The 25,222-nt window shown below is 40.4% G+C and overlaps 1 protein-coding gene across 1 annotated transcript in view; it reads left to right on the top strand.

Moving 5' to 3' along the window:
• The window catches only part of CAP2 (cyclase associated actin cytoskeleton regulatory protein 2), a 137,510-nt gene that overhangs the window by 15,781 nt on the left and 96,507 nt on the right, over positions 1-25,222 (top strand). The window contains exons 2-3 of the mRNA XM_077886349.1: positions 8,418-8,539; positions 12,549-12,649. Of these exons, the coding sequence (XP_077742475.1) occupies positions 8,419-8,539; positions 12,549-12,649 (222 nt within the window). The 5' untranslated portion in view covers position 8,418. The remainder of the gene's footprint in view (positions 1-8,417; positions 8,540-12,548; positions 12,650-25,222) is intronic.

The raw sequence follows: 25,222 nt of genomic DNA, 5'->3' as shown, positions 1-25,222 counted from the left end.
TGCAAGTCCAGCTGAAGACGGCTTGCCTTTTTTCTCTGCCCTGGGACCTTACTAAGAGGCTTTGGAGGAATCCATTGGCTGATCAGGAGCTTGTATGTTTTTTCCGGTTTTGTAAAAAATTTAAGGTGTTCTTTTATTTGTGTGATTTCCTGATCTTTCCCATTCTGGTTTTCCTGTTTCAAAATTCAGAGACTTGAGGCACTTTGGTGGTTGAGCATCTGCCTTTGGCCCAGGTCATGATCCTGGGGTCCGGGGATCAAGTCCCCATAGGGAACCTGCCTCTTCCTCTGCCTAGGTCTCTGCCTCTCTCTGTGGGTCTTTTGTGAATAAATAAATAAATAAATAAATAATCTTTAAAAATAAATTCAGAGACTCGTTAAACTTCTTTGCAATAAAAAGAAAATGTTGGCTTTTTTTTTTTCCCCCTGTTTGGTGAGAAGCTGGCCCCGGAAATGATCCATAGGAGAGTAAACAGAAGCTATAAAGGAGGCATGTTGGCAATGCAAGTGTGTATCTCTTAGAGAAACAACTCCCTGGCTTGATTGAGCCTCCCAAGATGGCTGGGCAAGAAATAAATATATTTTAATGCCCCTTAATTTTCTACCCATGCGCATTGTGTTTGGCAGATAGTGGAAACTAACTGCATGAATGAAACCAGCATATTCAGTGAGCCAGTCAATGAATGAAGGACTGAAGACCATGGTTGTTTCTTCTACACATCCTGTTACCCCATCAGTGATAGCGAACCACACAATTCCTTCCCCCAGTGATTGGTAGCTTCTGGAGGAAAGAAAGAAGGTAATTGTTGTAGTCATGATAAGGAGAAATTAACCTCTAGGGCAGCCGGGTTTGATGATAGTTCGAGAATTTGTTTTTTTTAATTTGGGTGGATTCATAGAGAAAGTAGTCCGTTGTGACTTTACTATTTCGAGAGAGCTCACATGGAAGCCAACTTCCCAGTCTCATCATGAGAAAAGGTTAGAAAGTCTTCCATCTCCTGTCACAAGTTTCAGCTGTGACTCATGATCTTTGGAAGCCCTTGAACCTGGGTCTTCATCATAGAGTTAGGGGAGAAACGCTCACCACAATGATCTCTGCACCTTTGGCCTAGTGAGGAGGACTTCAACCAGCAGTCTTGAACCTGGAAGACCCAACCGTCGTTAACACAGAAATGTTACCACAGTAGGGTTCTCCCTTGCTTGTTTTATGAACTTGCTGTGAGGAATTTACAAAACCCTTTGGACAATGTGGAGTTTTAAAAATCTTGAAATCCCGAAGAGAAGAGGAGCTGTGGGAAACCCCACGTTCACAGTCCAGAGAGCAAGGGTCTCTTGCGAATCTTGAGAGGAAGCCTCTGTGGTTTTAAGTGGGAAAAACTAACCCAGGGTCTTCTTCTAAATGGAAGCTGCTCCTGTGAAAATTTGGCTTGCCACCTGATCTGGGATTATGCCAGTGAGTGGGCAGGCAAGGGAAAGGCGGTGAGGGGTAGCCAATTAATTAGTCAATCAAAAAATATTTATAGAATTCTCTATGTATGCGGCAGCAGGCAAGACTCAGCGGGAGATGGGAGAAGAGTAAAAGGTGGTACCTCAGCCCATGAGGGGCTCAGACTTGTCTCTTTGGGACGCAAGGTGTGCATGTGCTAGCAGGAAAGATAGCACGAGACAGTAGTTTAATTGAGCAGAGTGTCTTAGAGATACCGAGAGTGTAACGTAGACAAGTAGGCTGTTGTTCTGGGCTTATCACTACTCTCTACTCTGGGATGTCGGTTTTCAATGCAGCTATGAAAGCTGCTTTTTATACTGGTTAGACTAAGTAGTTAGATCTTACCAGAACACTTAACCACTGAGCACAAGATGATTTGGATGAGAAAATAGGAAGGATGAAGGAGTGTTGTCTTCCAAACATGATTCCACAGAAACTGTGCTTGTCTCCTTAGCAGAGCACTATTTAAAAGCAAACGAGTCATTATAAAAATACGTAGGAACCTCCAGTTATAGGATAAATAAGTCCTGGGGTTGTAATGTTCAGCATTATGACTATAGTTAACAGTACTGTGTTGTGTATTTGAAAGTTGCCAAGAAAGTAGATCCTAAAAGTTCTTGCCGCGAAGAAAAACCTTGTAACTAAGTGTGGTGATGGTTAATTGAGCTTATTGTGGGGGTCATTTTGCAATGTACAGTAGTCACCCCTTATCCAAGGTTTCAGTTACCTGTGGTCAGTCGTGGTGGGAAAGTAGGTGATGCTCTTCCTGATGCCACAAGGTCATTAGCAGTCTTATGCTCTCGTCATGGTGCCTACGTTATTCACCTCACTTCATCTCATCACGTAGGCATTTTATCATCTCCCATCATCACAAGGAGGGTGGGGTATGGTATGAGAAAATATTTTGAGATAGAGGAAGGTCATATTTACATAACTGTCATTATAATATAGCATTTGTTATAATTGTTGTATTTTATTATTAATGTTAATCTCTTACTATGCCTTATATATAAATTAAACTTTATCATAGGTATGGATATACAGGAGAAAAACATAGTATATATAAAGTTTGATATTGTCTGCAATTCCAGGCTTCCACTGAGGGTCTTGGAATGTATCCCTGTTGGATAAAGGAGGACTACTGTATATATATACCAAATAATTATGTGGTTCACCTAGGACTAATACACTATATATGTTGATTATTTCTGAATTTTTTTTAATGTTTGGGGGAACATATGTGACTAAAAAACTAATTTCATACCAAAATTTTCATTTTATTTATTTGCTTATTTAAAGATTTTATTGATTTATTTGAGAGAGAGAGAGAGTGTGTGTTTGTGTGTGTGTGTGCACAGGAAGGAGGGGAGGGCCAGACGGAGAGGGAGAAGCAGGCTCCTCTCAAGCAGGGACCTAACCGTGGGGCTTGATCCCAGACCCTGGGATCATGACCTGAACCAAAGGCAGACACAACTGATTGAGCCTTGCAGGTGCCCCTAAAATGTTCATTTTATAGTAACCATTACACGTGATCTTGAGAAAACTTTTCTTGGAAATCTTGGTGGCAGGACATCTGGGTAGCTCAGTGATTTAAGAGTCCGACTCTTGATTTCAGCTCAAGTCTTGATCTCAGGGTCGTGGGTTCAGGCATGGAAACTACTTTAAAAAAAAACACAAAATGATTGAGACCTTATAAAATGTTTGTAGGTGTGGGGAACTCTCCTTTTCTGGAAACTACCACAGGAAAGAATAGGAATGCTATCTTTCTTACTGTTTTAAAATAACCATTGCCTATTGGCAGAACATTGGACATAAAATTAGCATTAGGAGCTGAATCTCTGTACTTTAAGGATGAGTTTTATAAAATGACCAGTGAGGCAAAAAACAATTTTTTAAATGCATACTATTTCAAGGCAGTATGTGAGAGAATACTGACTGGCTGTATTCTTACTGAAATGTATGAAATATTTGCAGATGTGTGCGGTTGCTGCGAAAGGAGTTTAAATTATTTAAATATTTAGAAGCCTAACTACTTTATTTGAAAAAACAAAAACAAAAGCAAACCCAATATGTAGTTTCTAAACTCAGAGATATAATATACAATGACCATTTTCCTATCTTTCTCACACTTCTTGAAAATCATTTATAAAGAAAACATTTGAGGGGCACCTGGGTGGCTCAGTCATTTAAGCATCTGACTCAATTTAGCTCCTTTATGTGTAAGGTTAGCTTTTGTATTTGAGTTCTTTCCAGTTCTGACTCAATTTAGGCTCCAGTCTTGATCTCAGGGTCATGAATTCCGGCCCTGCATTAGGCTCCATGTTAGGGTTTGCATTGGGTTCTGCACTGGGTGTGGATCCTACTTAAAATAAAACAAAACTAAACTAAAAATATGTGCTCAACCACGAGGTTGATCATTGTGAAACTTCCCCAGAAACTTCCTCCAGAAAGGAAAACATAAGTTATGTCAAAAGGATGAGGAATCAGAGAATCGGAATGGCTTTGGACCTCTCAACAATAACCTAGGAAGCCAGAGCACGATGAAGCAGTGCCTTGAAAATTCTGAGGAAGACTTTCTGCCTGGAATTCCAGACTCAGCCAAACCACCAATCAAGTGTGAGGGCAAAATAAAGATATTTTCCAACTTGCAAGTTCCAAAAAAAAAAAAAAAAAGTCCTTTCGTGTACTTTTTCAGAAGACAGTGCTCTGAAATTAAAACCGGTAAGGAAGTACACCAAGAAAGAGGAGGATATAGAATCCAAAAAGCAGGTAATACTATGCAAGAGAGAGAGGAGAGGAGGCCCAGGGTGAAGGTATAGGGAGGTCTCTGGTCCCAGAGGCGCTGCAGGCCTACAGAGAGCACACCTGCACTCAAAGTGACTCTGGAAGAGATAACCTCTGAGAAGAAAGACTTCATGGCATTCCATGTGTTTGGCTCGCTTGAAAGGGGACTTACACAACTGGGAGAAGAGCTCAGAGATAAAGAATTTTTAAGTATGTAGAAAACTGAGAAGCTGAACCACATGGCTGCAGGAAAACAGGTTTGCAAACAGCAGCAACAACAAAATGGAGACTAATCATAGGCTACGTCAGGACTCAGCTGTGAATAGTCATAATTGTGTTGACATTGATGATTGGTCACACAGAAATTGTGACACAACAGTGTTGGGGCAGAAGAAAGTATGCATGCATGTGTTGGTAGGGATTAGGCAAGAAGAATGTAAACCCTCTTCATTTGAGTGGGAACTCAGTGGGGAATGCTTAGCCTGGAAGAGAAACTAGACATCAAGAAAGAAGCCTGGAGGAGGTAATTACTGAATGCAGTAGCTCAAATAATGGAAATCGGTTGATTCTCACTACAAAATGGAAGAGGGCAGGCAGGGGACTGTTGTGTGTTTGGAATAAGCCTTGCAGAACTGTTGACTCTTTAAATTCTGTGCATGTTTAAAAGTTAAACTTTAGGGGCACCTGGGTGGCTGAGTTGGTTAAGCCTCTGCCTTTGGCTTAGGTCATGATCTCAGGGTCTTGGGATCGAGCCCCACATCAGGATCCCTGCTCAGTGGGGAGTCTGCTTCTCCCTCTCCCTACACCCCACCACCCCATTGTGCTCTGTCTCTGTCTCTGAAATAAATAAATAAAATCTTAAAAAAAATAATAAAAAGTTAAACTTTAAAAGGGGAAAATTCAAATGAGAAAAAATAAGACAAACATGATGAGTTACACTTCCTATTACACAGGAGCTCAAAAAAGAATATGCCCAAATTAATATAAAACAAGGAATTCACCTCAAGTATAATTCCCTAAGACAGATCATTAGAAGGAGAAAGTCATGAATTTCTATATTCCTCCCCCTTTTTCTTTCCATCCACTGTCATACCCGGCCAGATAATTGTGTTTATCCACTCTAATCCAGAGGTTATAGGAGACCTCATCTTGGGGTTGACTTCTGCCTGAAAAGGAGGACTGGATAGTGGAGGCTAAGTTTGAGCCTCATCATCTGACCTAGGCTCTTTTTTCTTTCTTTCTTTCTTTCTTTCTTTCTTTCTTTCTTTCTTTCTTTCTTTCTTTCTTCTTTCTTTCTATTTTAGAGAGAGGGAGAAAGAAAGAGAGGGGCAGGGAGAGGGTAAAGGGAGAGAGAGAATCCCAAGCAGACCTCCCACTGAGCATGGAACCCAATGCAGGTCTCGGTTTCCTGACCCTGAGACCATGACCCTCAACTGACTGAGCCACCCAGGTACCCCTGACCTAGGCTCTCGATCATCTGTCCATCTGTGTGTCTGGCTTCCCTCTACTTCTCGTCTGATTCTTAGAACATCTTACGTCCAGCCATCTTATATCCCCCTCTTCTGTTGGCGCCCTGGTCCAAGCCCATCTGTCTCTCCACTTGGCTCTGACTCATTCCTTACCCTGACCTTATTGTCTACATCCTCTGCCCTATCCCATTCCTCAGCCTAATTCTTAATTCCTGGCTCCCACTTCTTCATGAAAACTTGGCTCAATCCACTTTGAAAAACCAAGGCGAATGGGACTGCCTGGGAAGAATTTGGAGAATCTGCTGCTCTGTTCTTTCTTCATTCTTGAGAGCCAGGGTAACAGCTGAGGGCACATGTGAGGAGAAGCATGTGTGTGCATTTTTGGGAGAAGAGGGTACAGCCATCCTGGACCCCCTCATCCTCCCTGGGAATACTAACACGTATATTTTTGATATTTTGGTGCATTCTTTCTTTTATTTGTTCTTCTGCTTCTCTCGGAAACTGTTCTAAAATTTTAAACCCAGAGGCATCTTTCCAGCTCCCTTGCGTGAGCTGTATTTTGATCTCTTAAGAGGCTGTGACAAGACTCCAGGCCATGGTGATTTTACATGAAGTGACATCTGATTCGCTTCTAGACTGCATTCCATACCAATCAGCCCAGCCCTGCAGTTTGTGGGCTAACTCCTATTGTCTCTCAACATATGGAGCGCTATTAGATAGTGTGAGTTTGAGTCTTGTCAGGGAGGCTGATTAAGCCACAGTCAGGGACAGTCGTCCTAAGTGTGAAATGTAACAGGCCCTCTGAAACAGCACTGTGAGCCTCTGGAGGTGGTTGGTGCCTCTCTGTTGGGGCATCGGGAGCTCGCTAACAAAGCAAACACATTTTTTTTTCTTAGCATGGGCTTAGGTCTATGGCAGTAACATTTGGCAAGTTGAGTAACAGGGAATGCAGATAACTGTGAACAGATGGACAACTATTAAAAGATTTGAGGGGCTTTTATCATCTCTCAAATGGCCTTCACCCACCTACAGGATACCCAGTTCCCTTGCAAGATTACGTAAAGGATTCAATTAAATTTCTTCTTCCCTTTTTTTTTCTCAATTGCAGTAGAAGCAAAAGCTCTGACGTTAAGAGGAAAAGAATAGATGAGAAACTTCTAATTTTGAATCCTCTTGGGATTAGATGCTGATTTCAGCCGTGCAGAGAATACTGCCCCATATTTTGAAAGAGTGGCTGCTGGCAGTTTTGGAGGAGATGACTTTCCAAAATAGACAGTGAACTCCTCCATCCGTATCTGATGACCATCTGACATTTGGATGCAGAATTACAGAGCTATCCATGTGTTTTGATAAGTATAACCTTGCTTTTAAGAATGGCAGTGGCAAATCATCATGTTTAAGCTCAAAACTAATGAAATACAAAATGCAAAAAAAAAAAAATAAAAAGCATTACTTTTTTCTTTGGAGAAGTAAAAAATATTACTTAGAGCAAAACTATTTACCCACCCTCTGGGGCAGCACCATCTCTGATATGGGAGCGTGTCAGTGATCTTTAGCTCAAGATGGTGCTTGGGAAGTTTGCAAGAGTGAGAACTACGGACACTGATTAAGATGAGGCATGTTTTACTCTCTCTGGGGCAGCAGCCTGCTTTTGCCAAAAGTAGCCATGGGTTGGTATGGTGGGAGCTAGGGTACCTCTAAGCTGGATCTCAAGAGCTTGGCCAAATTAGATTGCGTTCCCTTCCTCAGGGGTCACCTTCCTAACATTACATTAAAGGGCCTGCAATTTTAAGGCTCTCAGTGTAGCTCTCTAAGAAACGTTTGGAAGCAGGAAGGATGGATACCCAACCCCATTTTTATCCTCAGTCCCCTTACTCAACATCAAACCCAATGTATCCCAGCCAAGACTGCTCAGTTACCGAAGCTTCCTGTCTCTAGAAACTACCCCACCTGGTATTAAATTTTTGTCCACAAATAACCAGCAGCCAAAGGAAATAAGCATTTTTTATATTTTAAATGAAAATCTCCACCATTCAGAATAATTGTAATCTAAAATATTCCAGCGACAGAAACACTAAAGATAGTGATAAGTAGAAGACAGCTCTTGGAGGTAAAACCCCATTTGCCTGCTAAATGATCCAGTTTTATAAACTTGTAGTCCAAAGCTAGGCTGTTTGGCTTAAGATAATTGAGTAAATAAGCAATTATCAGTGGGTTTAGTATCCCCTGGAGCATTATACTTGTAGAGAAAGAATCATTGGAAATAGCTAAAATATGTTCCTTTAGTAGAAGTTGGCAATATTAATTGTGAGATATATGTTCACAGGCTTTTAAGTATATGCTAGACATAGATTGTATCATAGCCGGAGGACGCATCCAAGGAGACACTTGTTAATGGCATCGGGAGTGAATTTCTTGTATATTATATATGGGGCATATACATGTCATTGAATTGAATGGAAAATAAGATCAATATACTTTGTGGGTTTCTTTTGTTCCGAATTTTATGTTTTTGAAATTTCACCTATTTTCCTGCTCTGTAGAAATACTCTCCAGGTAATGAAAGCCATTCCAAGCAATTTGTATTTTCCTTCTCGATGCTGTTAAGTCTACTGGTGTCAGCTTGCTAATCCTCCCCGACATTCACACGGACTCCGTTTGTGTCTTGTGTTTTTCTAGAATGGCAGAGATGCAGGGACTGATGGAGCGACTGGAGCGGGTGGTCGGCCGACTGGAGGTACTGTCTGCAGAGTCACACCGGCCTCCCGGGGACTTCGGGGAAATTAATGGTGTCAATGGAGGTAGGACACAAACTGTTGTCATTACTGGTCTCTGTGAGGGTCTCTTAATGTTATCCTTCTCACTTAGTTCTCAAGAAACATTTTTAAAAATATGTTATTTGTTTATTTGACAGAATGAGAAAGAGAGAGAGAGAGAATAAGCAGAGTGAACTGCAGGCAGAGGGAGAGGGAGAAGCAGACCCTCTGCTGAGCAGGGAGCCTGATGCAGGTCTCAATCCCAGGACCCCAAGATCATGACATGAACCCAAGGCAGATACTTAACTGACTAGGCCACCCAGGTGCCCCTCAAGAAATATTTTTATTGACTTTCTGCAATTTTCATACTCTTTCATTTATATGTGACCATGACATTAACCAGATGCAAGCCATCCCTGAAAAGGGAAAGGAAAAATATTTCAATGCATAATCCACAAAAATTACCAGTTGTCTGTGCCTATTTCTAATCAAATTTGCCTTTAAAATTATATGCTCACGCCACACTTGAAAAAAAAAAAAGATTTTAGGGGCACCTGGGTGGCTCAGTGGTTGAGTGTCTGCCCTCAGCTCAGGTCATGATCCCGGGGTCTGAGGATCAAGTCCTGTATCAGGCTCCTGGCAGGGAGCCTGCTTCTCCCTCTGCCTATGTCTCTGCCTCTCTCTGTGTGTCTGTCGTGAATAAATAAATAAATAATAAATAGATATTTTTTAAAAAGATTTTAAAATATTATATGATCAGACATAAAAAGCTAACTATGTAACATAAGAAGTTAACACTAAGGATCCCATATGTGGCAAACGCTTTAAGTTATTGACAGTAATTTTTCTAATTCCTTCTTGTCTGAGGTTGTAGATTTAGCAAAATAAAAATACAGGACACCCAGTTACATTTGAATTTTAGATGGACTACTTTTTTTTTGGCATAAGTGTGTTCCAAATACTGCATGGGATATACTGCATGGTACACACTTATTCTAAAAATTTATTCATTGTTTATTTGAAATTCAAATGTAACCGGGGGCTCTGCATTTCATCTGGCAACTCTATTCTTGTGTCAAGTACATTTCCTCTTTATCTGACCCATTTTGAATCCTATCAGGCTTTGGGGGCTGGGAAAAGCCTTGGGGAATGGGGGCTTCAAAAAAAAAAGCTTTCACCAGGCAAGATCCACATTGGTGCTTCTAGAATTTCAGGCATATTTGGAGCTGTGCCTTGGGACAGAAATTACTGTGTGAGCACAAATGCACAGGCTGGTCTCCCCCCCCCCCCCCCCCCCGGAACATAATGAAAATTAAAATGCTTTGAATGAATTGAAAGGGGGTGTTGTTTAAAGGGAGGCTGCCAGGGGCCTGTAAGTTTCTTCCACATTAACTGAGACACATCTGTGATTTCATTTTAAGCCTCTTTTTGTTAACTATATAGTTGGTATATGAGATTCAGTAAACCTCATTTGTAAGGAAATATTTTCATGTTCGCTTCAGTAACTTGGTTTCCTTATGTCTTTGACATCAGGTGATCAAATTACAATTGCTGACCACAAAGAGAAAGTCTGTAAATACATAAAATAAAGTTAAAATCCAATTCTCAGAAGACCGTGTTGCTGAATGAAGTGGGGGGAATAATTTGAACCTCTTTAGGCTTCAGGAGGTACTGGACTACACTTAGTATTTTCTTTGTGAAAAAATAATTTTCGGGGAAAATGAATAAGCTAAACAAAATTGGAAGGCTATAATTAAATTACTTATGTATTTAAACAAGTATTTTCTAATATACCAAATCATTCTAAACCAGTTATTAAAATAAGGTCTTGTAAAACAACTTAGCCAGCAATTTCTTATCCAACTTGAAATGAAGTAGTAAGCAGGATAATTAGCAAAATATCCAAATGATACCCATCCTTAAAACATTTTATTAATCTTAAATAGCATTACTTTCATTTCTTAATTTAATGAGCTTTGATGATCTTCTAAATTCTATTTTTAGTTTTTTAAAGATTTTTATTTATTTATTCATGAGAGACACAGAAAGAGAGGCAGAGACACAGGCAGAGGGAGGAGAAGCAGGCTCCATTCAAGGAGCCCGATGTGGGACTTGATCCTGGGAATCCGGGATCACGCCCTGAGCCAAAAGCAGACACTCAATCGCTGAGCCACCCAGGTGTCCCTAAATTCTATTTTTAACAAGTCCTTGAGGGCAACCTCTTACTCTAAATATAAACATCATTATTACAGTGATGTTATAACTAAAATTTTTTTTAATTCTTAAATTTAAAGGAAACTTTAGATGGAACCATTACAAAATCTGTAATGTGCACAGATCAGAGAACTGCCTACTTATGATACTGGTGCTATGTTGGGTTTTCTGATGTATTTTCTTTCTTTTTCCCCCTGATAATCAGGTAAGTTTGTCTCAACAGCTGAAGAAGTATTTTTGTATGCCTGCCAAGTAACAAGTACTGCATTATATGCAAAGAAATCTAAGCTGAATTATACATATAGTCAGAATATTATTAGATACAGTCAGAATCCTCCAGAATCTTTGGTCTCCATGCATTACTATTCAGGGCCACAGATGCTTTGATTAAGGGATGCTCACAAGCTGCAGTTTGGGAAGAAAGGTCATTAAAGGCTGCCCAGAGAAGGTGTGAGCAGAGCTGAGTGATGAAAGAAAATTGGAAAATAGTCCCTTTTATCACCACTCCTTTTGCTATGTAGAGTGCTTTGTCGCATTTCTAAAACCTCCCACTTTAAACACATAGCAGAGACTTCTGAGGTGTCTCCCCCTGCAACAGATGGGTTTATTTGCTTCCAAGTGGATCTATAAGGAATCTTTGGGCTTGCCCCCCTTTTACATTCCAGAAGTTGGTATGGACTGTATTTTGAACGTTACAGTAACTCAGCTTCAAGAGCCTGCTTAGAAGTTAGGCTGTAGGTGCACAGCACTGTCAACAACTGTTTGCATCACCCTCTGGGTCTGTGGAAATGGGCCTCTAGGAAAAAGACGGAAGCTTTATCCTACAGGTTTATGAGCATGGATACTTCAGTACAGTATGAGAAAGGGAATCCTAGGTTTTGGTTTGGATTTTTTTTAAAGATTTTATTTATTTATTTATTTGAGAGAGAGAGAAAGTGAGAAAGCATGAGTGGGGGAGGGGCAAAGGGAGAGGGACAAACAGACTCCCCACTGAGCAGGGAGCCCAATGTGGGGCTTGATCCCAGGACCCTGGGATCATAAGCTGAGCCGAAGGCAGATGCTAAACCAACTGAGCCACCCAGGTGCTCCTGGTTTGGATTTTAATTATCTCTAGGGTTGAGTTTCTCCATATTAGGGCCACAAAATCTGGGACTAAGAGACAGTTTATCTGTTAGTTTATGGCAGCAAAAGAGAGGCAGAGCTTGCCAGATTGGGCTGATGTCACTTGGGTTTTGACAGTAAGTTGCCAGATCAAAACTTAATGTGAGTTAGCTCAACAGTCCTTTTCATGCCTCCCAACTCCCCTTCCTTCGTTTGGTAACTGAGGATAGGGCAGAACAGAATGTGTGGCACCTGTGTTCTTTTCCTACTTGCCCAGAGTTTATTATTGCCTTTTAATTGTCCTAGGTAATCTTAGTAACTGTTTACAAGGTTGTATAGCACCTGGGCAGGTCAGTGTAGTAGAAAGTACACCAGCTTTGGATCAGTAAGGCTTGTCAGTTCTTAAATCTGCCTCTTATTTGACCTATGGCTTTGGTCAAGTCATGTGCTCTGCATCTCTATTTCTTCATCAGTAAAACTGATGCTACGTACCTCATGAGTTTGGGGGAGAAGTAAATTAATATGTAGGTGAAAGTGCTTACTCGGATGAAAAATAGCAAAGCATCGTTTTCTTGAGCCTTTGAGAAGTGTTTCATAAATACTGTCTGAGTGAATGAATGCCCTGGTAAAAAGAATGAGAACAGCGTGAATGATATTAAGCTTCCATAGTTCCTATGGCAAAGAAATACCAGCTTTTCATTAAACTCCAGGACACTGACAAACTGTGCTTCTTCCAAAGGTGTGGCACCCTCCGTGGAAGCCTTTGATAAGCTGATGAACAGCATGGTGGCAGAGTTTTTAAAGAAGAGTAGGATCCTTGCTGGCGATGTGGAGACTCACGTGAGTACTCTCCCCTCTTATTCTCCGTGGACATGACTACTACTAAAAAACCCAAAATGACAAGGGTGGGTGATGATATGGGGAGATTGGCACCCTTGTGCATTCTGGTGGGAATATAAAATGGTGCAGCTAGTATGGAATTCCAGCAATCCCACTTCTGAGCATATACCCAAAGAATTGAAAGCAGGTTCTTGAATAAGTATTTGTACACCCATGTTTACAGCAGTATTATTCACAATAGCCAAGAGATAGAAGCAAATGTGTTGACTAGATGAATGAGTGAAAACAATGAGATGTATATGTACAAGGGAATATTATTCACCCTTAAAAAGGAAGGAAGTCCTGATCCATGCTACCATGTCAGTATCCCCTGAGGATATTTTGCTGAGTGAAATAGGCCAGTCACCAAAGGACAAATACCATATGATTCCACTTACGTAGAGGTATCTATGATCTCATTTATATGAGGTATCTGGAGTAGTCAAACTCATAGGTGCAGAAAATAGAATGGTGGCTTCTCAGAGTTGGAGGGAAGGAGGGATGCGAACTTGTTTAATGGGTATAGAGTTTTAGTTTTGCAAAGGAAACTAAACTCCAGAAAAGGTTCTTGAGATCTGTTGCACAATAATGTGAATATACTTAATGCTACTGAGCTATGCATTTAAAAATGGTTACGATGTTAAATTGTGTTATGTGTGTTTTACCACAATGAAAAAGTGCAGCCTGAGGAAAAGCAAAGCCAAGAATCTGATAATCTTTGGACTAGTAAAGACCTTTAATGATAACTAGGCCAGCCTCCCAGTATTAGACATTTTTAATACATTTGCAAATGTTTAGCATCATCTTTGAGAGTAGTCATTATTTGTATACATTTAGTGAAAATCCAATGCAATAACAAAACCAATTAAAACCTAAAAGAAATTTATCATCAGGTTCTTATTTTTTATTTGCCTTTGTTTTTCACAGAGGATTAAATTCCAAATCCATCTGCTTATGGATTTCTCAGCAATGGCACAACCATTTTCAGTGTAGATTCACAGAAAACCTGATTCTTGAATAAAGCTGTGGTTTGCGGTAAAAGGAAAAAAAAGCAACATAAAAAGGGACTCTCTCTACTTGTCCCCCAATTAGACATTTCATGCAATACCCAACAGCAGTCTTCCAGGTGATTTGGTGACTCAGGTTATAGCAGAGTTTCCAGGAGTGTAATTAATAGTGCTCATCCATCACATTTGCAATGCATTTGTTCACCACATCTAACAAAAACAAAGGTTCTCCTCATGACCTCCATTTTTATTAAATATTCCTATTGAAATGCCCATTGGCAAAAGAAGGGAAGCTCTGATATACACAAGTTCTAGAAAAGTCTGTGTAATAAGACACGTTCACTTCAAATGTGTCATGGATCTCAATAATTACTCTGGCCTGCTCTTGAGCTTTCATGAGTTTGTCCACAAGAAACCTTGTACACATTAAGATAGTGGCTGAGCTTCTTCTGTTCTGAGGCATGATGGTACCTGAACACTAACACATAAAATGGATTATGACTGCCAAAACACTAAGAGAGATTCTTGAGTGATTGACAAACATTTACTGTCTTGAGTACTATAATAATAAGTATTGGATCATTATTGTTACTATCTGTGTAAGATTTTAATTAATTAGTTTATTTGAGAGAGAGAGAGAAAGAGAGCAGGAGCAGGAGGGACAGAGAGTGATGGAGAATCCCAAACAGGCTCTGCACTGAGCATGGAGCCCGATGTAGGGCTCGATCTCATGACCCTGAGATCATAACCTGAGCCAAAATCAAGAGTCAGCCACTTAACCAAATGCACCACGCATGGCCCCTCATTATTGTTACTATTAATTAATATTGACTTGGTGCTTCCAAGGTACAAAGTACATTATAACTCTCATCAGTAATAGCTCACGAAACTATGTATAGAAGCATTTTACTAGAGAATCAGGAGGCCTATAAATAGATATATTTAATTTTGCATTAAAAAAACAGGTAGAGTTTGCATACTAAGTAAGTCTCTTCAGATTCCATAGTAAACAGTTCTTTTCAATTCTTTTCAGAACAAAGTGAGTTATAAAGTGTAGCTTCATTTATATCAAGTTTTTTCTTCTCTCCACTCATCAGCCTGAAAACAGTATGACTCAGTTGAAGGACTTTTCTCATAATGGATGCATAATGCTTAAAGAAATTTATGGTTTTCACTAGTAAGTTTTTAAAAATGAAAGAACGAAGATAAGAAGAAAAAGAAGGAAAGAGAGGAGGAGGAGAAGAAGAAGAAGTAGAGGAGGAGAAGAGAAGAGAAGAGAAGAGAAGAGAAGAGAAGAGAAGAGAAGAGAAGAGAAAGAAAAATTTGTCATCCAAAAGTTTAGACTCTGATTCTATACCACAAAGGGAGTACAGGGCAGCTATTGTCCATCTGCCCATGACTTGCAAGTGGTTTATTTTTTTCTCTCTTATAGAACCATGTGTCATTGACATTAAGCTTGCAGCTGCTGCCTCTCACATAAGCCAGAAGTGGGGGTTGAACTTTGTTCCAAGAACACACCTGTTGCCTGGAAAAAAAAAAAAAAAAAAAAACCCTCACATACCTGATTGTACAGTATGGAAATTTGAGAATGACACAAATGTGCATCATGTTAAATCCTAGCCCTGTGTTTAAAAGCTATTTCACAGATACTACTAATGAATAAGGTTAGCCAAGCAATGATTTAACGTCTGCTTCGATGTGTTGGCTGCTGGCTGGGCTTAATTTACTGATCACTCAATAGTCTATTGACAGAACAGACCACAAAAAAGGAGAACTAATAGCTACAATTAGGAAGCTCTGCTGAACCAAAGAGCATAACAGGTTTAGAAGAGATTAGATCTTGTAAAGCCTTCTTGGATGCAACATAAACCAAAGGGCTTATTGAAACTACTCTTCAACCCAGGAACAGTGATGCAGCTTGCATCCCCTTTTAAAAAGAATCGACAGTGCATAATTTTATAATAGAGGTTTAGATTAAATGTAGTCCTGAATGTCAAAGGCAAGGGTCCTCAGAAGCTGGATGTACGTAATACTGAGCCCTTGGTCAGACATCATTTATCCTTAACTGGACTAATGTGATTGTTTCTTACAAAGCTGTCCTGTTGTTATTCATGGTCTATGGAACCAACCTCAGGCTAGTTTTAAATGATTTGACAATCACGAAACAGCCACAAATCCTATAGTGCCTCTTAATGCAAACCCTTTTTGGAGACTTATGGAATTTACATTTTAAAAATGTCTCTAGAAGTCTGGAACATTTATTTTCTGTCCTTGATTAAAATGGATAAGAAAGAAACACTCTTTTATTCATCGTTTCATAAAAATGAGAGAACCATAATTTGAACAAAAAGGCAATAAAATTCAATTAAGAAGTGTAACACACTTAAGCATAGCATGATTAACTCACACTGCAGTGTTAGGACCTTGACTTCCCTGCCTTCACGAAGGATGAACATTTTTAGGCAATTATGATAGCTACACTCGTGGGTCACAGTCACTACTCTAGATGTTTCTAGTCTTGGGTCATTTATTTAAATCATCTCCAAAATGTTTTTTGTTCATTTTATGCCATGCTGGCTGAGTAACGAGTTCAGAGTGGCTGACTAGGACTAGCAGTTTGTATTTGGATCTTAGAGCTGGCTCAACCTTTTATAGCATAACCTTGAGCTAGGCTCTTACCCTCCTCAGTAATGAGGCTGGATGACCTCCCTCCTAGGCCCCTTCCTTTCTCCCTGCCAGTTGGAATGATCACCTGTCGCGTTAGCTTTAAAGCCTGAGGGAGGGGCTATTCGGTTTCCAAACAGAGCTTGCCATGGGGCATCGTCCCCATGATAAACGCATCTTGAGCCATGCCAGGCAAAGTACTTCAATCATCTCAACATCCAAAACAAGCAGAAGGACACATGTCAGAAAAACAATGCATAGGACACTAAAGATAAAATACCATCTTGCTTTAGTATGATAGAGAAGACAGCCAGACTCCTTCATTTAGAGAGACCTTGAGGCCTCTGTGAGTCTATCCTTCTTGCTCTCATGGGTTCTCACTTATTCCTTTCTATGAATCTTTTTTTCTCTGTAATAATTAATTCTATCTCTGGAATAAATAACACAAAATGTGTACATATTTATTTTACTAATTGTATCCTGATCTTCCTTCGGTTTTAGAAAACATTTTTGCGTAATTTGTACTCATTTTAAAAGTGAACATTTTAGAGGCACCTGGGTGGCTCAGTCAGTTAAGCACCTGCGTTTAGGTCAGGTCATGATCCTGGGGTCCTGGGATCGAGCCCTGCATCAGGCTCCCTCCTGAGTGAGGAGTCAGCTTCTCCCCTCTCCCTCTGCCCCTTCCCCTGTTTGTGCTCTCTCTCAAATAAATAAGATCTTTTTTTAAAGTGGCCATTTTGGGTTACCTAGTTGACTTAATTGATTAAACAATTTGTGTCTTGACTTCAGCTCAGGTCTTGATCTGAGGGTCTGAGTTCAAGACTCGCATTGGGCTCCGTGCTGGGTATAGAGACTACTCAAAAAAAAAAAAAATTGCATCTTAGATGCTTTATAACCCGGGTTTATTTAAGAACCCTCCTGCCCTCACCAAAAAAGCAAACAAACAAAAAATCATCAGAAGCGCAGGTTGGGGGTTGACTCAACAAACAGCCCATTCAACACAGATCTCTCTCATTCTCCAGCTCACCTTCAGCCAAGTTGTTTCTCCCATTAACTTTTAGTTTACTGATAATTGCTTTATTTGACACATTTATTTTTACTGTAACTAGACATAGAGTACTTTGGCAGTTTCAAGCCCAAAGGATCTGTATGCCTTTCACATTCTCCAAATGGCAGAGACCCAAAAAATGACTCGTAGAAAGAATTCTGCCCCTGGATTTCATACAGACTTTGAGCTGGGACTTTTCTTTCTGACTATCATAGGCAGTCAGAATTATTAGAGAAGGAGATACCTTAAAATCACCCCTTCTAATATACATCCCCCCCCCCCCCCCCCCCACAGACACACACAGACGAGAGGTTAGGTGACATCAGTGATAGGTCGAATCACGAACCATGACTTGGTGCAGAGCAAGGAGTCTGGTCTCTCCAGTTGTGATCGTTTGGCTGGGGAGACGCCTCCCTTTGACTCTCTGGGCAGCTGTGTCCCCATCACCCTTCTGGGGAGCTGGATCCTTAGTGAGGATCCCTCCCCCGCTCTGTACACCTCAGTGGCTCCCGTGTCCCCTACCCGATTTCCAAGTGAGGGAAAAGGTCAGGAGGACAGCTGGCTCAGATGAGGGCTGAGGAGAGGGAAGCACATCACCACCGCTCATGTGCTCTAGGTGTCTCCTCAGAGCAGCACTGAGTGAGGCGACAGGGAGGATGGTGGCCTCCAGGACAGATGCCCCATGTCCTTGGAGGGTCTCGGCTTCTGTCCCATCTCACCAGCCTGGTCTCAGCCTGGTTCCTGGTCCTCGCTCACTGTGCCTGGCCTCGCTCACTGGAAGGTCACAGATAAATCACCAGTCTCTGTCATCGTTTCTTCCCAAGAACGTGAAGAATTTTTATTCTCAGCATTGGACACATATTTTGTGAGCCAGCACATGCTCTGACACACAGCCCATTCCTGCTAGGCCGCTAGCCCTAGTGGGACATCCCTGTGACCGCTTTTTTTTTTTTTAAGATTTGTTGTTTATTCATGAGAGACACACAAAGAGAGAGGCAGAGACACAGGCCGAGGGAGAAGCAGGCTCCCTGCAGGGAGCCCCATGTGCAACTCGATCCTGGGATCACGCCCTGAGCTCGAGGCAGATGCTCAACCCAGGTGCCCCTCCCCAATTCCCCCAACCCCTTATCCCTTTCTGTTCTGGGGTCACTAGTGTGAACAGCACCATGAGCAAGGATGCATTCTGAGCATGCCCAGGCCTGCTGTGGCTGGGGGCAGCCATGTCCCCCACCAGCTGGCACCTCTTGGCCTACACCTGGGAACAAAGATTATTGAGTCTCACACCAGTGGCACTGCTCTGTGTAGCAGCACAGCAAGAATCTGCAGCTCAGGCCACGTCAGGAGTTCCCGAGGGCAACCAGCAACTTCTCTCAGCCGTTTTTGTCCTTGGCAGTACCCTCGCTTCTGTTGAAATTTAATCAGGCTCCCTCGTGCTACAAAATACATGTCTTGTCCTCAGCTTTCTCTTCCCTCCCATCCTTCCTTCTTCCTAAAACTACGCCAATATGGGAAACATTTGTTTGTTTTCTCTCTAGACTTCAGGATAACTTAATTGTCTGCCCAGAGGCTGCTTCAGCATCTGAAAATTAATACTTTGTCTAAAAGTAATGACCTGATTGCATTTAGATTATCTTGTTATTTCTCTCCATGCACCTGTCCCCACAAGACACACGCACGCACACATACACACATGTGCATATCCACTCTGTGCCTAGGAGTTCCTCATCACGCTGGATCAGCTACATACAAGAAAAAACAGTCCCAGGCAAATATATTGGATGTCAGGTCCAAGACCCCCCTCAGACTGTAGGAAATACGTTTGCAGATTTGTTGGCATGTGGAAGGCAAGTACAAAATAGGCTTTCTCCTTTTTAGTAATAGTATTTAGATTATTTATTTCATATATTTATTAGTATATTTAGTATTTAGGTTGTGGTTTACCAATGTGAGTTTCAAAATATGAGAGTTTATACATTTTATAACACATTACAAGCCAACTCTTCTTAATATATCAAATGTAAGATGTTTTAGTGGCGTAAAAGAAAAGAGTACTCGGGGATCCCTGGGTGGCTCAGCAGTTAAGCATCTGCCTTTGGCTCAGGGCATGAGCCTGGAGTCCCGGGATCAAGTCCCATGTCAGGCTCCCTGCATGGAGCCTGCTTCTCCCTCTGCCTGTGTCTCTGCCTCTCTCTCTCTCTCTCTCTCTGTGCCTCTCATGAATAAATAAATAAAATCTTTAAAAGAAAAAAAATGAAACAGGGTACTCAATGAAGTAATAATTTATTGTTCATTAAAGAACATGCATAATAACATTATATATATATATATGTGCATATATATAGACGCACACACACACACTCAGCCATAAAAAAAAGAATAAAATCTTCCCATATGAAGGAACCAAACAGAAAAGAAACAAACTCATAAATGCAGACAACAAACTGGTGGCTGCTAGAGGAGAGGCACATGGGGGGATGGGCAAAATGGGTGAAGGGGATTAAAAGGTAAGAGCTTCCAGTTAGAAAATAAATAAGAGGGATCCCTGGGTGGCGCAGCAGTTTGGCGCCTGCCTTTGGCCCAGGGCGCGATCCTGGAGACCCGGGATCGAGTCCCACATCGGGCTCCCGGTGCATGGAGCCTTCTTCTCCCTCTGCCTATGTCTCTGCCTTTCTCTCTCTCTGTGACTATCATAAATAAATAAATAATTTAAAAAAAAGAAAATAAATAAGACATGTGATTGTAATATACAACATAGGGCATACAGTCAGTAACATTGCCATAATTCTATAAAGTGATAGATAGTAACTAATTTATTGCTGTGACCATTTCATAATGTATATAGATATCAAATCACTATGTGGTACACCTGAAACTAATACAATATTTCCATTATTCTTCAAAAAAATAATCACTTATCACTCAGATGTGTTTGCAATAGAAATCCTTTCCCTTTCAGAAAATACTCTTTTTTTTCTTTTTTTCTTAAGATTTTATTTATTCATGAGAGACGCAGAGAGAGAGAGGCAGAGACATAGGCAGGGGGAGAAGCAGGCTCCCTGTGGGATCCCTGATGTGGGCGTGATGACCCAGGCATCCCCTTTTTCTTTTTTTTAAAGATTTCATTTTTAAGTAATCTGTATACCCAATGTGGGGCTCAAACTCACAACCCTGAGATCAAGAGTCACATGTTCCACTGACTGAGCCAGCCAGGCCCTCCAGGGAAAACACTTTCCTAAGACACTTGGAACATTGATATTTGACTTTCAATTAGTCAATTTTGTTAAAACTGATTAATATTCAGAAAAGGAAGTATGGTTTACTGATAGTTGGGGCCTCACCTGTTGGTACTGGAGTTTATTATAAAGTTCTAGAAGTATATTGCTTTCCTCTGACCCTATCAGTATCTAGCACTGTGCCCAGAGTGAGTGGCTAATCAATACTTGCTAAATGAATGAATGAAAATGAATGCCTGAGTGAATAAATCAAATCATTAATGAATTATTGAACCAATGGATGAATGAACATACCATGGCTGAAAGTTGAGATCAAACAATATCCTGAACTAACAGTTAAAAAAATATCAAGGCCAAGTTTAAAGTCATGAATTAGCAAGTGAAATATGGAGAAACATAGACTGTCAATTTTTGTTTATCTCACACACACATGCTCACATCTTGAATTTCTCATAGACCTGACAATTTATCTAGTACCTCCCTCATTCCTTTCATTCTCATTCAGAAAAGCTAAATGGGTGGCTCAGTCTGTTGGGTATCCGCTTTCTGCTCAGGTCATGATCCTGGACTCAGGATCAAGCCCCGTGTTGGGCCCCCTGTTCGGCGAGTAGTCTCCTTCTTCCTCTGAACACCCCATTATCCCATGCTATCTCTCTCAATAAATAAATAAATAAATAAATAAATAAATAAATAAAATATTTTGTTAAAAAAAGAAGCTAAATGAGATTCTTTTCAAATTTATTGAGTATAGTTGACACACAACATTAGGTTAGTTTCAGGTGTACAGCATAGTGATTCAGCGTCTCTATTCGTTATGCTATGCTCACTACAGGTGTAGCTCCTGTCTGTCCTGATACATTATAATGTCAATGACTGTGTTCCCTATGCTGTGCTTTTTATTCCTGTGACTCTTTCATTCCATAACTGGAAGCCTCTGTCTCTCTCTCTTCTGCACCCATCCTTTCACTGTCCTCCCTTCTGGCAACCATCAGTTTGTCCTCTGTATTTATAGGTCCTCTTTGCATTTTTTGTTTGTTTGTTTATTCATTTGTTTTGCTTTGAGGTTCCACAGGTGAGTGAACTCATACAATATTCATCTTTCTCAGTCTGACTTATTTCACTTGACATAATATCTTCTAGGTCCATCCGTGTCACCAAAGGCAAGATCTCATCCTTTTTTATGGCTATATAATATTCCTCTGCGTGTGTACCTTCTTTATCCTTTCTACGGATGAACACAGGTTGCTTCTGTATCTTGGCTATTTATTGCAAATGCTGCAATAAACAGGGGTGCATATATCTTTTTGAATTAGTGTTTTTTTTTTTCCTTTGGGTAAATACTCAGTGGCAGAATTGTTGGATCATATAGTATGTCTATTTTTAATTTTTTTTAATTTTATTTATTCCTGAGAGACACACACACACAGAGGCAGAAACATAGGCAGAGGGAGAAGCAGGCTCCCTGCAGGGAACCTGATGCTGGACTTGATACCAAGACTCTGGGATCACACACTGAGAGTAAGACAGATGGTCAACCACTGAGCTACCCCCAGCAACCCTATTTTTAATTTTTGAGGAACTTCCATATTCTTTTCCAGAGTGGCTGCACCAATTTATATTCCTACCAGCAGTACACAAAGGTTCTTTTTCTCCATATCCTCCATCACTTGTTATTTTGTATCTTTATTTTGACAGATGTAAGGTCTAAATAAGAATTTATAAGGACAGGAAAATCCATCAATATGGTGACTCGTAGTCACTGCCAATAGAAATTCCACAAGCTCTATCTGAGATAAGATATTTTTGCGAACTTTACTATCAGTATTTTAAACTGAAACCCAGATTTTAAAAAGAAATAGAATTGTGTTTGTTTTCTCTATTTTTTTTTATAAAAGATCTTATTTATTTATTCATGAGAGACACAGAGAGAGATTGGCAAAGATACAGGCAGAGGGAAAAGCAGGCTCCATGCAGGGAGCCAGATGTGGGACTCGATCCTGGATCCTGGGATCATGACCTGAGCCAAAGGCAGGCGCTCAACCACTGAGCCACCCAGGCATCATCCGTGTTTTCTCTATTTGGATTGGGTTTTGTCATGCTACTTTCCTCTTTGATCATTAACATTCAAAATGGTAGCAATCAGGTGAGAAATAACTTTGGAGTTTGAAGGAGCCAGTTGGGACATTCAGTTTGTGTATGGACTTCATAGTGTATTTCCAATAATCAATTCTCCCGGGTTCCAAGAGTCTTTAGCTGTATTTTTATAATTTTAAACATCTAGATGAAAAGTAAAAAATTGAATAGATTGTCTCAATATACCAAAATATTGATCATCCCAAATTTTGAAGCAGGGACTCTTACCCCAAAGGTTACTTGTAAGTTAGTTCTTAGGAACTTGGAAGAGATTTGCTCATAGACCTAATGTAAGCAAAGGAAGTTCAGTTCCTGCTCAAAGACATGAAAGAGCATTATTCCATGTGTTGTAGAAAGACCACTGAGGTCTACAATCTCTTTGCTAACAGTCTGCCATGAGAAAGGGCAGAAATAGTGAGCAAGATTTGAAAACTTTGCTAGCAATCCCACAGAGTAATTCTAAGTCTGTTAAATCTGGTAATTTAAAAAAACTAGGACTTGTACTTTGTATGTCTGTTTTTTTCATTTCATTTTTCTCTTTTATTTATTTTACAGAAGTATCAAGTCTGTGACAGAAATTAAAAAGGAAAACCTTTAACCAAATGTTTTTTGAGTGATACTTATGTAATGCAAAAATGCTAGAAAAAAATTCTTCCACTGTGCTTTTAGTTAAATGAAGCGGGAAAATGGTAACATTAAGTGCAAAATAGGTAGTAATTCCAAAGGAAGGAAAAGAATTTTTCTGAGGATAACTGAGCAGAAATTGAGGGGAGAGTAAAGAGGTGGCATATGCACTTAAGAAAGATTGCCTTGGGACGCCTCAGTGGCTCTGCGGTTGAGCATCTGCCTTTGGCTCCGGTCGTGATCCCGGGGTACTGGGATTGAGTCCCGCATCTGGCTCCTTGCGGGGAGCTTGCTTCTCCCTCTGCCTATGTCTCTGCCTCTATCTCTCTCTCTCTCTCTCTCACACACACAAATGAATAAATAAAATCTGAAAGAAAGAAAGAAAGAAAGAAAGAAAGAAAGAAAGAAAGAAAGATTTGCCTTATTAAAAATAAAGTCTGAAAGGATATTCATTGAATTGCTGACAATGGTCATTGAAGGTGGAGGATGTGAACTTACTGAAAACTTTTACTTCGTAAACATTCATGTCTTTTGAACTTCTTATGTCATGTATGTGTTACTGTTCTCATCAAAAGAGGGGAAAAGGAATATTTGATAGTAGAAGAAAAAGTCTTGGAATCAAGGTTTTGCCTTGAAAGGGAGTTCCCTAAGCAGCAAAAGAGAAATGAAGAGAAAATGCAGGCACCAGGTGGCGCCACCTATAGAAAAAACAGGCCTGGCTGCAGGGCACCCTTGTGATAAGGAACCAGGGTCCCTGGGAGTCTGAGAGGAGTTGAGGAACAGGTGTGAATCAAAGACCTTTCATAGGTTGAGTGTTCATAGTGAGAGCTCAGTTTAGATGGACTCATGTTGGCTAGATATAGTTGATGAATGAACAAAACCTGGTTCTTCGCTAAATTTTGTAGTTCCTAGAAATCAATCTTATTTCCCTGCCTTATTTTCACTTTCCATATTAGCAAGAGAGGCAATTGTAAAGAAGGGAAAAGAGAACTAGCATTTGTTGAGAACCTGCTATGTGTGAGGCACTTTTCACAGCTCCTGACAAACATTAGGAGAACCCTCTAAGATGGACAACATTTGAGTTAAAGAAGCCAACCTCAGAAAAATTGGGTAAATTGCTTATGGCCATGCATTTAGTAAAGGATAGCGTTGGATTCTCTCTCAGCCCTAACTGAAGGCCTAAAGTTCACCATCTCTACACTACACCACCTCACTTTCCAATAATTTAAGTCATTCATTATTAAGCAGTAATTACTGAGCTTCTGTTGTAATAAGACCCTTTTATGTAGGTGCCCACTGGCCTCGTCTTCAAGAGCATATCACCAATTTGGAGACACAAAGCATATATGCATGCATCGAAGTTAAATAACCTGGCTTACATAACACAAGTGAGAGGACAATGCTTAGTGTCACAGTACATTCTAGAATAAGGAGAACCTTGTTGTCTCTAATTTTTTGGAGTAATCTTAAAGCAACCAAGTGTCCTTTACTTGTATAGACCCAAGGTTCATTAACCATGAGGCAGTCTTGCTCATGTCTTGCTTACCAAGACAAAAGATTTGGCTTAAACAAGTTGATAAAATGCATTAGATTCCTTAAGTGTTAGAAAAACAATTTATAAAGTTTTGAGAAGGGCCAATTGCCAAGTATTTTTTAGCTACACAATGATTGGATTTGAAAATCAAGTTAATTCAGAAGGTTTTGTGCAGAATGTAAACTTGGAACAATATTCGTACCTGTCAGAAAAGCAAATTGATTTAAACATACAATGGTGTTTTCTTTTTCCCCCTGTTCCCAGGCCTTGAGAAATACTCAATGTTTTCCT

This window comes from Canis aureus, chromosome 37 (genome assembly GCF_053574225.1).
Source record: "Canis aureus isolate CA01 chromosome 37, VMU_Caureus_v.1.0, whole genome shotgun sequence".
NCBI classification, from domain to species: domain Eukaryota; kingdom Metazoa; phylum Chordata; class Mammalia; order Carnivora; family Canidae; genus Canis; species Canis aureus.
The sequence above is the reverse complement of the archived record's forward strand: the minus strand, read 5'-3'. Positions and strand labels throughout refer to the sequence as shown.